Raw genomic sequence first — 15751 nt, forward strand, 5'->3', positions numbered from 1 at the left:
GCCCACAATGTCCCTCTTTACCAATGTTAAAATCTGGTCACCTTAGTCATGCACATTTCCTAATTTCTAAACCCACACTCTTTGTCACAGTCCCAAAACTTACTTCAATATCCTCATCAGCGTAGTTGTACAGAACAGCTCGAATCTCCACCTGCTCATTCTTCACTACTGAATACGGTACTCGAAGATCAATGAAGAAGTCTTTCATGGCTGTTATTTCATAAGGTTCAGCCACACAGATCCCTGCAAGTAAGGCCAATGGCAAAGACCCCCCAAAATATTAATTTATTTTAATTCTTAGGTGCTTTTCACACCTGCCAACTGTCTATCATTCATAATTCTTTACCTTTGGTGGGTGTAATGCTCACAGCCAGCACCACCCAGGTTGTGATGAAATCCTTCAGATAAAAAGACAGTATCTTGCTTGAAATCCTAGGGACAAAATGAAATGTATCACATGATTTGCAGAGCTATTATAGTGTGCATTTTTAAACTAGTATCAGGTAGACAACTCCTACAGCTACCAATCATACAGCGACCTTCCTTCCAAAAAGATCCGAGAATCAATGAGAAATACAAATGAGTTCCAAATGGAAGCGGTCACCAGCTATTTCCTCCATTAAATTCTATGTTTGCGACAGTGGGATTTCATAATAAAATACTCATTTTGAAAACAATCTACCGTAATATTGAAAATATTACGGTAGATTGTTTTCAAAGTGAGTATTTTATTATGAAATCCCACTGTGACAATGACAATGCAGATTGATTGCTGCTGGATAAATAATAAATAAAAAATCCCCAACTACTTATTCCTAAAAATCAACTTCAAGGTGACTCACTGTCACATTTCCTTTATCTGCATTTCCTTCAAGGTTCCTTCAAGATCCTTCAAGGTTCCTTCAGCTTCCAAAGTTGCCCTGTAATGGTAGACGATGCACAACAAACTGGTCTAGTCCAAGTGGCAAGAGCTGAAAAGCAGCTTTCTTCACAACTACCATTTCTTGGTCCTTCTACTGTGCTCCATATAGTAGAACCCAAGAGGAAAGATGCATTATTGCTGCTAATGGGGTCCTTCAGTGTGAAGTGGTGTGAGAAGCGGAAAACAGCATATGCCAATGTATATCTCTATTTGGTTGAAACTACTGTTGTTTTTCCTAATGGACCTAGGTCCTTTGATCCTGGCTGATGACTCTGGATCAACTTGGCTAAGATTTATGTATCAGAATTCATGGCTTTTCAAAGGATGATGTGAGTGGATGTATCAAGCCTTTAACAATGTATTATGGACCTAGAAAGGCAATTACATATTTCAATCCTTCCTAACGATATTTTTTTTAAGTAGGAAGTTTTCCTTTTTTTAAACTAGCAAGATATTAAAATTAAATATCCATCTTTAAATTTCAAAGAGCCTAAACTTACCACATTTTAGCATACCGTACTTCCTGAAGGAAAGTTTGGGGAAATCCCATATTTTCAAGACTCTGTCCTTGTGGTAGAGGTCTTCTATTCCACTTAGTAAATAAATTTCTGGGTCATTCAGATTTATCTTATGGGAAATTGTTGTAATCATTCAGTTTCACTACAAATGACCAATATCAATTTCTTTGAAAGTGGCAAACTATTGTTTTATTGTTTGCAAAAACAACTATAATTAATCATCATTTCTACCTTTTTAAAAAATGGAATTAGGGTCATTGGCACCCTTCAGTCTCAAGAAACTATGGTATCGTGCTCTGGAAAGAGGTCCTAAAACAGCATCTAATGTGACTAAAAAGGCCAATTCAAGAGTGGCAATCCCTTCCACACTGAGGGCAGATACATTTTGTCCCCTGCCCAGCCCCCAGATTTCGCTGGTTCCGGGACTGCCTCTTTGCCTCAGCCTGCTGAACAAGTGTCTCTTCGAATTGGAGAAGGCCATGCTGCGTCTTTAGCCTCCAAGCTGAATGATCGGAGGTCAAGGTTTCCCAGTTGTTAATGTCCATTCCCAGGGCCTTTAGGTCCCCTCTTGCAGATATCCTTATATCGCAACTTTGGTCTCCCTCTGAGGCACTTCCCCTGCACTAATTCTCCATTCAGGAGATCTTTCAGAATCCGACCATCAGCCATTCTCACAACATGCCCCAGCCGCCGTAGACGTTGCTGTTTCAATAGTGTATACATGCTAGAAATTCCAGACGTTCCAAGACTGCGCTATTTGGAACTTTGTCCTGCCAGGTGATGCCAAGAATTCATCAGAGACAGTGCATATGAAAGGTGTTCAACTTTCTCTCCTGCCGTGCGTAGAGGGTCCAAGACTCACTGCAGTACAAGAGTGTACTCAGGATGCAGGCTCTATAGACCTGGATCTTTGTATGTTCCGTCAGCTTCTTATTAAGCCATACTCTCTTTGTAAGTCTGGAAAATGTGGTGGCCGCTTTACCAATACGTTTATTCAGCTCAGTATCTAAAGAGAGAGTGTCAGAGATAGTTAAGCTGAGGTACACAAAGTCATGGACGACCTCCAGTTCTTGTGCAGAGATTGTAATACAGGGAGGTGAATCCATGTCCTGACCCATGACTTTTTCAGGCTGACTGTTAGTCCAAAGTCGTGGTAGGCCTTGCTAAAACTGTCCATAAATTGTTGAAGGTCTTCAGCAGAGTGAGCAGTGATGGCAGCATCATCAGCAAAGAGAAAATCCCGTAAGCATTTCAGCTGGACTTTAGACTTTGCTCTCAATCTAGAGAGATTAAAGAGTTTTCTGTCTGATCTGGTCCAGAGGTAAATACCCTCTGTTGCAGTTCCAAAAGCATGTTTCAGCATGACAGCAAAAAAGATCCCGAATAAAGCTGGCTCGAGGACACAGCCCTGCTTCACTCCACTTCAAATATCAAAGGAATCTGAAGTTAAGCCATAAAAAACTACAGTGCCCTTCATTTCCTCATGAAAGGACCTGATGATGTTGAGGAGCTGAGGTGGACATCCAATCTTGGGGAGAACTTTATAAAGGCCGTCCCTGCTAACCAAGTCAAAAGCCTTCGTAAGATCTATGAAGGCTATGAAAAGTGGCTGTCTTTGTTCCCTGCATTTCTCCTGCAACTGTCTAAGGGAAAATACCATGTCAGTAGTGGACCTGTTGGCTTGAAATCCACACTGTGATTCTGGATAGACTCTCTTTGCAAGCACCTGAAGCCTCTTCAGTACGACATGGGCAAGCCGCTTCCCTACAACACTAAGAAGAGAGATGCCATGGTAGTTGTTACAGTTACCCCTGTCACCTTTGTTCTTGTACAGTGTGATGATAGCTGCATCCTTCATGTCCTGTGGTACTCCACCTTCCCTCCAACAAAGACAGAAGATTTCATGCAGTTCAGTGGAGATGTTCTCTTTGCAGCACTTCAGAACTTCAGCAAGAATGTTATCTTTCCCAGGTGCCTTGGCAGAGGCAAGGGAATCCAGGGCCGCATTTAGTTCTTCTAAAGTTGGTTCACTGTCAAGCTCCTCCAAGGCAGGCAGGCACTCAATGTTATTTAATGCTTCTTCAGTTACCACATTTTCTCTGGAATATAACTCAGGGTAGTGCTGCACCCAGCATGCTCCTGGATAACCTCACCTGTAGCAGACTTCAGAGGGGCAGATTTCTTCTGTGTTGGACCTAAGGCCTGCTTGATGCCATTATACATCCCCTTGATGTTGCCTGTGTCTGCTGCTATCTGGATCTGAGAGCAAAGCTGCAGCCAATAATCATTAGCACATCTCCTAGCGGTCTGTTGGACTTTGCTACGAGCAGCTCACAGAACCTGTAGGTTGTGCTCACTGCAACAGGCTTTATATGCAATTAGAGCTCTCCTTTTTTCCTCGATGGCTGGCGTCAACTCCTCTGAATGGGCTTCGAACCAATCTGCTGTCTTTCTGATCTCCTCCAATGAATCAGGGTCATTGACCAGGACAAAGAACAGACTGACTGGCAAGTTGCTGCCTTAGAAATGAGCAAAACCTTTTCTTTTCTAAAGGAACTGAAAAATAAACCCCAGGTTTCATGCAGGACCTTTTCTGAACCTTTCCTCTTGGAAGAGACACCATCTTCCCCATCCCTGTATAAATTTTGCAATCGTTAGATTTTCCTTTCAGCTGAAAAGTGGGCTAATATAAACAGCAAAACTCCAATACCCTTGACTGTTAGGCTGCTCGGGCAGCTGCTCCGTTTGCCACAACCAACTCTCAGGAAAATCAGACCTTGAGATGATATTGTCATCTCCAAATAAATCATCTTCAAAATCACCTGGAAAACAGAAAGCAAGTTGGTATAAGGTGCTGTTTTTTAACAATACTTTATTAAATAAGCCACAATTAACTTGATAGTTATTTTCAAAAATAGCAAAATAGTAGGTATCTCTGTATTTTGGTTAATCAAAGTATATTTTCCCTCGCTTGCTATTCTACCAGAAAGTACTGAACATGCAAACTGGCACAATGGTGCAACATTTCTTTCTTGAAAACTCAAGCTATTCAGAATGAGGCACTCTGCAGGGCAACAGGTACTGTTTCCATCACATACAGTATTAGATGTAGTATCAAGGATATGATGAGAATTAATCATTGTTTCCGTAGACACCTATTTCTTCCATCCTTATTTTATGTTCTCTATTAGATTAACATGTTATACATCAAATGAAATTAAGAAATAATGAATTTTCAGTCAGACAGGGAAAACAAGAACTAGAAAAACAATTATCTATGAAGGCAAGGAAAATCAAGGTCATATATGTTTCTAATCCTCTTCCAATCTTGTAGCTACCTCAAAGTGTAGTTCTCTCACAATATTGACACAATGCTTATTTCTCCTCTTTTCTTCAGGAGTGTTCACACACATTTTGCACATAGAAAACAGGCAGAGTTTCAACAACACTACTATGGTTGCCATCTTGACCTTTTTTACCTCGGCCTTTTTAAAAAATCATTTTCAAACTCAATTTTTTAAATCAAAGTTTTAATTTATAGTTCACTGTTCCAACTAGAATAAAATTGAAGCAGTCTACCATTAAACTACCACCAAAGATAGATCCGTACTGCCACCACTTTCACTCAACAAGCCCTCCAGTTCATTTCTCACCGACAGCTTTCTTCAACCACTGAGACCTCCCCAAAAGTTGCTGATGCTTTAGCTGAACTAAAAGGTCAGCAATGTTCTTTAAAATGTGGTGGGTTGTTTTGAGAGGAAACAGCAGATTCCTAGTCTGCTTTAATTAAACACAGTAATGTAATGAGAGTATAGCTCCATGTGGCATAGACCTACCTTTATGGGTACTGAGAGAGCTCAGGGACTGGGAGGCTGGATGTGATGTGATTCCCACAAGTGAGGCCTCATTCAACCCAACTTCTAGTGTTCCTCCTGCATTTACAGAGCTATATTTTGCACTAAAGCTAATTAGCAACAATGTCATATAAATACCTAACAATAACAATATACTCCAAATGGGTTTTCAACCTTGGTAATGCTTCTCCGGAAACTCAGGGTGGCTTACAATGTGTTAAGCAATAGCTTTCATACTTTTATATATTTTATACAAAGTCAGCTTATTGCCCCCACAATCTGGGTCCTCATTTTACCTACCTTAGAAAGGATGGAAGGCTGAGTCAACCTTGAGCCTGGTGAGATTTGAACTTGCAGTAATTGCAGGCAGCTGATGTTAATAACAGTGCTTTAGTCTGCTGCGCTACCAGGGCTCTCTCACCAGTACAGGGGAGGCAGAATTTTTTAAGTTTTGAGTGTGGTTGTTTTTTTAGTTACATTTATAAATCCATAATCTGTGTTTTAAATTTACTATACGGTTAAACAGATTTATTCTTCGCTTTCTCCTGAAATAAAGGACATCCGTTCTGGGTGTTCTGCTGTTGTTTTTTTGTGGTCCTGGTGATTCATAAGTTGCAAAAAAGGCTTTGGGGCATGGATGTCTTTAGGAAGGGGATGGTTGAAGCCCCAAACATATAAAAGGGGCGGAGCTTTGATTGTTCAGTTGGAACTGCCATGTTGATATGCAGGCATCCCCACAGATGCTCCTGGTTTGGGGGCTGCTTGTAGTTCACTGGCCATTACTTCCTCCTCACCAAGAACAATTCTTGACCAGTGCTGCGATCCGAGAACACTCAAAAAAGAATGCTTAAAAATTTTGTCTATCAAATGTAATCGCTTTAGCTGGAACCAGTTACTGTAGTTCAGGGGTGAAATGATCCTGGTTCAGACTGGCTCGGGCGAGTAGGTAGAGATGGTGGCGGGCAGTTCGGAGAACCGGTAGCAAAAATCCCTGCCCTCGCCCCCCATGCCCAGCTGAGCCACGGGATCATCAGAGCCTTTTTTTTCTTTTAAATGGCTCTGAGAGCCCAGCTCTGATGATCCCAGCTGAGTTGCCTGGATCACCAGAGCCATGTAAAAGAAAAAACTTTTTTCCTTTTAAATGGCTCTGACCAGCCAAGCTCTGGCGATCCCAGCTGTTGCCTGCTAATCAGTAGCAAAAATCCCTCCCCCTCTCCCCCCTCAGCTTGCTTTCCTTAGCTGCTGGTCGCAACTCCTTGCTGTAATCCCTGCAATCGATTGAATCAGCAAGCACCTCTATCTCCCTGCCTGCAATCAAGCCAGCAGAGAGTTGTGGACTTCAACTCCCAGAATTCCTCAGCCAGCAAAGCAAAGCTGGCTGAGGAATTCTGGGAGTTGAAGTCCACAAGTCTTAAAGTTGCCAAGGTTGGAGACCCCTGTTCTATCGGGTAAGTTTTTTCCCCCTTTGGGAGCTTTAAAAAAAATAGTTAATTGGGGTTTTTTTTAGTTGTTCTTTTTTTTAGACCTAGCCATTTAAAGTTTAGGAAGTTTTAAATTTAGCTGCTTTTATATAAAAATAAAAATAAAATAAAATAAAATAATATTTGTGCAGCTTTTTGAGATTTTGTGTATTTCTGTAGTGTTTCACTCTAACTACACAAACACATAAAATCTCACAAAGTTGTATGTGGAATTTTGTGTGTCTAGCACAGCTGCTTTTACATTGTGGGTGAGCCAGTTGTGTTGTGTTGTGTTGTGTTGTGTGTGTGTAAAGTGTGAAAGTTGGTTTTTTGGGGCTTTTTGTGGCAGTGTGAGGTTCCTGCTTGTTGCAGGGGCCATTTTGGGTCTAGCACAGCTGCTTTTATATTGTGGGTGAGCCAGTTGTGTTGTGTTGTGTTTTGTAGGTTAAAAAAGGGCAAAGAAGTGACATTGACTTGGCCATGCCCACCTGACCAACAAGCCACGCCCTCCCAGTCACCTTACCATTAAGCCATGCCCACTAATTAAGCCACGCCCACAGAACCGGTAGCAAAAAAAATTAGATTTCACCCCTGCTGTAGATTCTACATTAAATTATTGGGCCATTTAAGTACTCCCCCCATTGCACTCAGAATTCAAGCACTCAAAGTTATTGATAAGTTAAGAATGATCCTATTTAATAGAGGTTATTAATTTTCTACCCTCTTGCTTGAGAAAGAAAGGAAAGAGGGATAATCTTCTATTCCTTTGTCCATTTCCTGACTGATTCAATAAATGCAAACAGAAACTTCATTATTTTTCACATACCTTTGCTTGCCTTGCTGTCAAGCAGCAAAACAGAGCGTCGACGCCTCCGATTTGCAGGCTGAGGACACTTTGCATCTGAACGAGGCAGGGGAGAAGAGATAGGAACAATTATTCTTTAAAGTAAGAAGATAGCGTTCAGCACTAATTCCTGTGAAGATTAATTTTACAACTGGTTTACACTAAGGGAGTAAGGGAGTTCTGCTGCCTTCTGTGGGACTTTCTCCTATTTAAAATAGTTTGGGAATGCAGTCTGAAGCGTTAATTATGTGTTATTTGGATCTATATCCAATAGATCTAAAGCAGCTCATAGAAAGTTCACTTTAGTGCTGGGAAGCTGCAGTAAGGAAGAAAGCATAGCTCAACTCTTCATTGGGTCTGAGTTGAAGGGCTCACAGTTGAAGGTCAAAGAGCATCTCCAGCTTTTTCATGTTTTGCTGAAAATACCAGTGAAGGATTAGAGTGGACCCCTCCTAAAACCATAGGAATAAAGTAGGATGCCTGCGCTATAACTCTCCTCTAGAATCATCCTTAGAAACAGTGATCTGGAATTTGCCCTACAATTTGAGTAATCATTTGGTAGAAGATGTTGAGACCATTGCATGCAGTTCAAGAACTCAGTGGCCAATATTCTATGCTTCAGACACTGAAACATACTTTTCAGGTGTGAGGAAAACAAATCCTTAGAGGAGTGGGACATTTTAGCAAAAGAGAAACGTAAAAGGAATGTGTGCTAATTGGCACATGAAAAAGGCAACCTTGAAGTGCCTGGTTCTCTGCAAGCCTGACCAAGATTTCTATGGCAACCAAATTGATCTGTTTTTTTTTATTGATACAATAATTCCTTCTTGAACATAGTAAGTGGAGAAGTAACATGAGGTTTGTTAATTATGAATGTTTATGCTTATATATGTATTACTTAGGTATATATATGACTATCATTTTTCCTCCTTTCTGAAATGTATAAATATGAACGAATCTTTTTGTCTGCTGGAGTTTCTTCTACTATTTTCTGGAAGTAGTTTCTCCAGTACATGCTGATAACAATATCCTCCCTCCCTCCCTCCCTCCCTCCCTTCCTTCCTTTCCTAAACTGCCCATCTCAACCAAGTGACTCTGCAGTGAGCCTTGACTATTTACTTTGGGCCTTGTGAATTGATTCCCATATGATGCCAGTAGTATTTGATGGAGCAAATGCTCTTCTCTTGGCTTCTAAATGGATTGGAAAACCTCTGCCATCTCCCAGACATTAGCATCCATCCCCAAAATACCTGATCTTTGTTTAGTGTTGAGATTAGTGCTGGTTGTCAGAGCCAGTCCAGCATCTTCAAATACACCCAGATTGTTCTGTCCACTGCCAGCTGTACAGCCAAAGTCACTCTTTTCTATTGTGTCCCATACCTAGTGCAGATCACAGAAGAAAATGTTCCTCTTCAGTACCGTAAGTCGGAAACCCCTTGAAAGCTGAGTGTAGCTTAAGAAATGTCTGGCCTTACCTTAGCTTGGCTAATCTTATATTTATCATTGAGGACATATACTGCCTTGTCCACAGCCACAAGACCGACCCGAGCACCTGGATCTCCTTCCAATTTGATTTTCATTGCAGCTCCTGGCTGTTGTATTCTATTGTCTCTGGAAGTTGCTCCTTTCACAACCAACTGTTTATACAAAGCAAAGAACAGCTCACGTCTCTAACAGACAGAAAAAATGTCAATTCAAGGAAAAATAGTTGGCTTTCTCTATCTGAACAGAAATAAATGTCTTATGAAAATACCATGAAAATGCTTTAAAATAAGCACATCTGATTTATGCACTTCTGATGCAGCTATAATAAGGTGTTTCCCATGACTGCTAAGAAGGGTACTGGGAAGGCTGACTTACCGTTCCCATGCAGGTATCCTTCACATCCACCCAGACAGAATCAGCCACAATTTCATGGTTTCCCACTTGGTAGTAAGCCACAAACCGGAAAGAAGGGATGAGATCTGGAGTGATACGCAGATTCATGGTCACCAGATTCTGCCCAGCTCCCTTGGGTTGCCTGCCAACCTTGAAAATCTTCCCCTTAGTCAATATCTGAGGGTGAACAAATACTGATTAATGGAAAGGTTAGAAATGATAGATTAAGCCAGTGGCTTCAAGGCTACAATATGAATTGAAATTCAGCCCTTGGATTTCCTCCAGGTCTATAATACTTACGAGGTATGTGAAATATTGGATCTGGTTCAGCGAATTTGCATTGCCCCTCACATTGAAATTGACAGGTAAGTTATCTCCGGGCTTAATCTCTGCAGATGTAATGGCTACATGAAGATAGTTTCCAGATCCTCCCTGGGTTTGGTAGGCTGTGGCTGTCATGGACTTTGTTGCCTGGCGTTCTCTTGGGAGGTCTCCATGGTTGGTTCTAACCTACACAGGGTACATACGAAGCAGTAACCTAATTAGGAAGCAACTATGACTCCTTTTAAGGCTGGCACTTAGTGACATCCACATGAAGACTGCTGAAAGAATTCAGTAATGGTTACAAAGGAACTGGCTGGCATCCTGCTTTCATAAAAAAAAAATCTGAGATTCTGTTATTTGATCTGTATCTTTAAGATAAAAAAGAGCTCTGTGTTACTGTGAGTGTAGCAAATTCTATATTGTAATTGGGATTTGGGGAGTGTGGAGTGGGCATAGCTATTGAATAAAACAATTGCAAAGCCTGAGGGTCAGATGGGATGATGAACTGGCTACAAAAAGCAAATGGGATATTTAATGCCAAACCAAATCAGGGACTTGCAAGAATCACTGTTCCTCTGAAAGAGTATCGCTACTTCATAATACTGAGAAATACTGAGAAAAGAGAAGAAATCACTTTATTTTCAGTGGCATTTATCCACGGGGTATGTTTTCTATTTGTTTTCCCTTAAAAAACAAACCTTACCAGGGCCTAAGGAGCAGCCTGAGGCCATTTATTTGCCCACCTTCCTTTCTTTTTATAGATATCACCAGACCACACAATATACCATGATCAGCTGACTTTTACAAGTGATCCTTGTAAAAAAAAAAAAAAGATGAAGAAAGATTGTCATTATATTACACTCAACTCAACAGCAATAGACCCAAATATACAGATATCAACCTATATATAATGATTTCCCTTACGTTAACAGGCATACATAATATACATACATACAGACATCCTCTCCGTTCCTAGCTAAGATGACTCTCAGTGACACAATGTGCATAGGGGCTTCACAGCGTATATTTCTTGCTTTGCCTTTCATAGCTGTGTGGACTATCCTGCAAAAGTGCATAAAAACAGAGTTTTCATCACAACAAACAGTTGGACATTGCATCACTTGTTCCCTCTTGAGCAACAGCAGAGCTGCTGCTGGCATCCATTGTGCAGAATTCCACAATGCATAGGCCTGCTAGGTCTCTCTCTTCTCTCAGAGTCTGACTGTATATGGGCAAAGTGGGTGAGCTTATGTTACTGACATAACATATCTCCTTCGCTTTCTTTGTATCTGGCAATTGACAATCCTCTCTTCAGGTCATTTCATTGGGTGGTGCACAATTTGCACACCAGACTGTGATGGCCCTATGTTCCAACATAGATGTCAGGTCCAAAACCAATAATAACACTTTTCCCAAGCTGAGTTCTTTATTGCTTTCAAACCTATAGACAAAATCTTGTCAGACTGAGGAGTCCACTATCTGTATCTACAATATACTCTGAGAAGTATTAGATAGAGGCTGTCTTCACCATATTTCTCTCACACAAAGCATCTGGACTGAGTTGCCACTTACTCCTCTGCAATGCCTCTCTCCCTCCACATGACATTCCCTCTCATCAGCACACTGAATGGGACTTAACAGAATGTCAGAGTGACTTACAGTGATCGGTAGGCTTTGAATGTTCAGTGGTGTGTTCAGGATGAGCTTAGCAGTCCCATCACTCAAAGTGGTTCCCTCAGAATGAATAGCCTCTGATACCACTGGTACATTGGCAGCTGGTGAGCCATCGGGGTTAGTAACAGACACCTAAAACAATCCAAAAGAGATGGTTCAGCATGGAATATGGCAGCTTCCTCTGAATCTAAATCAGTTTATTTAACTATTATTTATTAAAAAGATTTATATGGCTGCCCAACTCACTCAAACCGACTCCAGGCAGCTCAGAAATCGATTTACTAAAGTTTTTTTTGTAATTTATACTGTATGTTCTATGCAGATACATTACAGGAAAACATCCAATATACAAATACCAATCAATCGATCAATCTACAGTGGCAGAGCCAACCCCGAGGTAAGCTGAAGCCTCCACATGCATCTTGAACCACCAAATCTGGACAGCTCTTCAGAAGCCCAGTAAGGTGGAGGAGGATATTGTTAAGGTGGTTCTTTGACAAAATAGAAGACTTCGGTTTCTATTACCGTCAGTTCATATGGCATTCCTGGCTTGAAATATTTGGGGTTTTTTTTGAAGGAGATCTGATAGGGAGATGTCACAATATGAATGCCGCTTTGCTCAGTCACTACCATATCACTGCCTGCAAAACAAAACGAAGGAATGCAACTTAAAATAGGAAATCAAACTGAGAAATGCAAGAAAAAAATCATGCAAAGATTTTGAAGCACTTAGTTTCAAACCTAATAAACCCAGTACTTCCACAGTTTGCAAATTGTCTCTCAACTTCTTCTATCTGTCAGGTCTGGAAGCCATTGTAAGGATCGCCTCTCCTTCTAATTTAAGAAAGTGAGAACTCTTGAAATGTGGTTGTTCAAAAGGATTTCTTTTATTAAGCAGAAGTGACAGCCATCTAGTTAAAGCAAGATCTGAATACCCTTAGGCAAGGCAGTAGGATTAAAGTGGTAGAGACCCCTCCCTTTAAGTCAGAATGCAGATTTTAGCCAATACACAAGTGTGAAGATGTTTTCTTTACTAGTTTCTCTGAGAACCTGAACAAACATGCATTCCCACCATTATCCTTTAAAGTGAAACAACCCACATGGCTATCATAAAAATTCCTGCAGGTAAAGGGGATCTCAGGGCTCTTTGGCGCCAGGATATAGGTTGTAAAATATCTGTTGACACAGGCAATGCTAATAAATCGAATCCAAGTGTCCCCCTCCTCCAATTGAATGGCAGTATCACTTTTAGGGATCTGACATGCTACCCTCCTTAGAAAGCGAAAGTGTCCACCTGAAAAAAAAACAAATATACACAAGATTTCATGATAGTATATTAACAAGGATTGTTAGGGAATTGGGAGTGAAATTTTCTCAGTAAGATTGGAGCCCTAACATGGTGTTTAGCGACCCATTCGTTGTGTGCTGATGGTAAATGTTTCCAAGCAACTAAGTATTGGATTTTCCCTCTGTGGATCCTAGAATCAAGGATTTCCTTGATTTTAAAGTGTTGTTCACCTTCAATCAAGATGGGCACCGGTGGTGTAGATGCAGGTGGTCTGAGGGATGAGATTACTTCTCGCTTGAGTAAACTAATATGGAATACTGGGTGGACTTGCCTGAGTGTCTTTGAAAGGAGTAGTTCAATGCTACTGGATTGATGATTCTAGTGATGGGGAAAGGTCCAATGAACTTTGGTCCTAGTTTTTTTGATGGTTGTAATGATTTCAGGAATTTTGTAGATAAGTATACTCTGTCTCCAATATGAAAAGGTTTGGGTTCCATCCTTTTCTTGCCAGCTTGAATTTTAAAAGCTTCTCTAGCTTCCTTTAAAGCTAGTCTAACCACTGGCCACGTGTTTTGCAAATTATCCATCCACTCCTTAAGTGAGGGGATGGTGGGTTCTTCTGTGGGTAGTTCAGGCATGGGGCTGAAATCCTGGTCTGTCGCTACTCTAAAAGGGGTAAAACCAGTGTTTGAATGGACAGCATTATTAAACGCAACTTCAGCAAAAGGCAAAAGTTCGGTCCAGTTATCCTGTTGAAAATTAATGAAACATCTTAAATATTGTTCTAATACCGAGTTCAAAATTTCAGAATTTCCATTAGTAGCCAGATGATATGCCAAGCTTAACCCCTGGCCAGTACCAAGTAAGTCCAAAAATGCCCTCCAAAAGTTGGAGGTGAATTGAACCCCTCTGTTGGAGATGATCCTTTGTGGAGCACCATGAAGTCAATAAAAGTGTATTAGGAATAATTTGGCTAAACTTTTAGCAGTTGGGATCTTTTGGCAGGGTATAAAATGTGCCTGTTTTGAAAACAGGTCTGTCACGACCCAAATAACAGTATTTCCCTCACTGTTTGGCAATTCTACAATGAAATCCATAGCAATCTCTCTCCAAGGCGCTGAAGGTTCAGCTACCTTTTGCAATAGACTTGGGGATTTCCCCTGACGCCTTTTTGCTGCTGCACAAATGGGGCAGCTAGCTATATAGCTTTCTATGTCCTTTTTTAGTGATGGCTACCAAAATTGTCTTTTAATCAGGTGTAAAGTTTTCACAAACCCAAAATGTCTAGCTAATTTGGAGTCATGGCACCTTACCATTAAGCATAGTCTTTGGCTGGCAGGAACATACAGCTTCCCCCCCACCCAAGCCAAGTCTTCTTTCATCAGACAGCTGGATTTGTTGTTCAAAAACCATTCATCAGTGGCCAATGCTTGTTTAAAATTTTGGGTGGTATCATTGTCCGTCAATGTCTCTTGTTTTGCCTGGGATCTGGTAACTACTTTAGCAGCTAGTTAATAGTTTTGTACTATGGGTTTGATTACGTCTGGCTTTGCACTATTGTAGTGCGGTTTTCTGGATAGTGCATCCGCCAGAAAGTTTTTTCCCCCCGGGAGATATTTTAGAGTAAAGTCAAACCATTTAAAGTACTGAGCCCATTGTACTTGTTTTGGAGAGAGTTTCCTTGGGGTCTAGATTTCCTTGGGGTCTAGGCTTCTAGATTTTTATGATCAGTCCAGACTTCAAAAGGAGTCTTACTACCTTGTAGGACAGTGATGGCTAACCTTCTTGCCGTCACGTGCCAAAAGTGGGGGGAGCGCAGGGGGTTTGTGCACGTGTGTGCCCACACCCATAATTCAATGCACCCTGTCCCCCCGCACATGTGTGACCCCCCGCGCTCCCCCCACTTTTGGCATGGTGGGCCCGGTAGGCCCGTTCTTTGCCCTCCCCAGGCTCCAGAGGCTTTCTAGGAGCCTGGGGAGGGTGAAAACTGCCTTCCCCATCCCTCCGAAGGCCCTCTGGAAGCTGGAAACAGCCTGTTTCCTGATTTCCGGTGGGCCCAGAAGGGCCGAAAATCAGATGGCCGGGTGCGCATGCGTGCTGGAGCTGAGCTAGAGCAACATTGCATGCCCACAGATACGGCTCCGCGTGCCACCTGTGGCAACCGTGCCATAGGTTCGCCATCACGGTTCTAGGAAGTGCCTCCAGGTTAACAACGCCCAACGAACCGCATAAGCCTCTTTCTCCCAAATGGCCCATCTTTGCTCAGTCTCATTCAACTTTTTGGATGTGTAAGCACATGGTTATAGTTGGTCTTGCTCATTCTTCTGAAGCAGGACCGCTCCTATTGCCACATCGCTGGCATCTGCTTGTATGCCAAATGGTTTCTCTGTGTCCAGGTGTTTTAGAATTGGTTCTGCCGAGAACAGCCTTTTAAGTTTTTCAATGCCGCCTGGCATTCCATAGTCCAGTTCAATGGCTGCTTTGGTTTTGGATTGTCCTCCCCCTTCGTTTTTAAGAGCTTGGTGATGGGGAAGGCAATCTGGGCGAAAGCAGGGATAAACTGGTGGTAAAAGTTGGCAAAACCCAGGAAGCTCTGTAACTGTTTACACGTGCATGGAGGGTCCCAATCAAGTACAGCCTGCACTTTTAGAGGATCCATCTCAACCCCCTGGTGTGAAATGCGGTATCCCAAATAGTCAATCTTCTCTTGGTGGAATTCACATTTGGAAAGTTTAGCATAAAGTTTGGCAGAGCGAAGTTTGTTTAAAACCGCCCTGGCTAGTTTTACATGTTCTGCTTTGGTCTCGGTATAGATTAAAATGTCGTGCAAATAGACCAGAACCCCCTTATATAAATGCTGATGCAGCACTTCATTTATTAACTGCATAAACACTGCAGGAGCTCCTTGCAACCCAAAGGGAAGCACTTTGAATTGGTAGCAGCTGAGGGGGGTGTTAAATGCTGTTTTCCACTCATCCCCTTCCTTAAT

The 15751-nt window shown here is 41.7% G+C and overlaps 1 protein-coding gene across 1 annotated transcript in view; it reads right to left on the reverse strand.

Annotated features, from left to right (window-relative positions):
• Positions 1-15751, reverse strand: part of LOC139312978 (A.superbus venom factor 1-like) — a 104197-nt gene that overhangs the window by 40112 nt on the left and 48334 nt on the right. Inside the window, exons 10-19 of the mRNA XM_070938224.1 lie at positions 12000-12115; positions 11460-11606; positions 9777-9986; positions 9459-9653; positions 9074-9235; positions 8849-8978; positions 7581-7655; positions 4151-4262; positions 347-432; positions 104-243 (exon numbers count right to left, since the gene is read on the reverse strand). Of these exons, the coding sequence (XP_070794325.1) occupies positions 104-243; positions 347-432; positions 4151-4262; positions 7581-7655; positions 8849-8978; positions 9074-9235; positions 9459-9653; positions 9777-9986; positions 11460-11606; positions 12000-12115 (1373 nt within the window). The remainder of the gene's footprint in view (positions 1-103; positions 244-346; positions 433-4150; positions 4263-7580; positions 7656-8848; positions 8979-9073; positions 9236-9458; positions 9654-9776; positions 9987-11459; positions 11607-11999; positions 12116-15751) is intronic.

The sequence above is a fragment of the Pituophis catenifer genome, unplaced genomic scaffold (genome assembly GCF_029215685.1).
Source record: "Pituophis catenifer annectens isolate HBS135680 unplaced genomic scaffold, rPitCat1.0.hap2 SCAF_2, whole genome shotgun sequence".
Lineage (NCBI taxonomy): Eukaryota > Metazoa > Chordata > Lepidosauria > Squamata > Colubridae > Pituophis > Pituophis catenifer.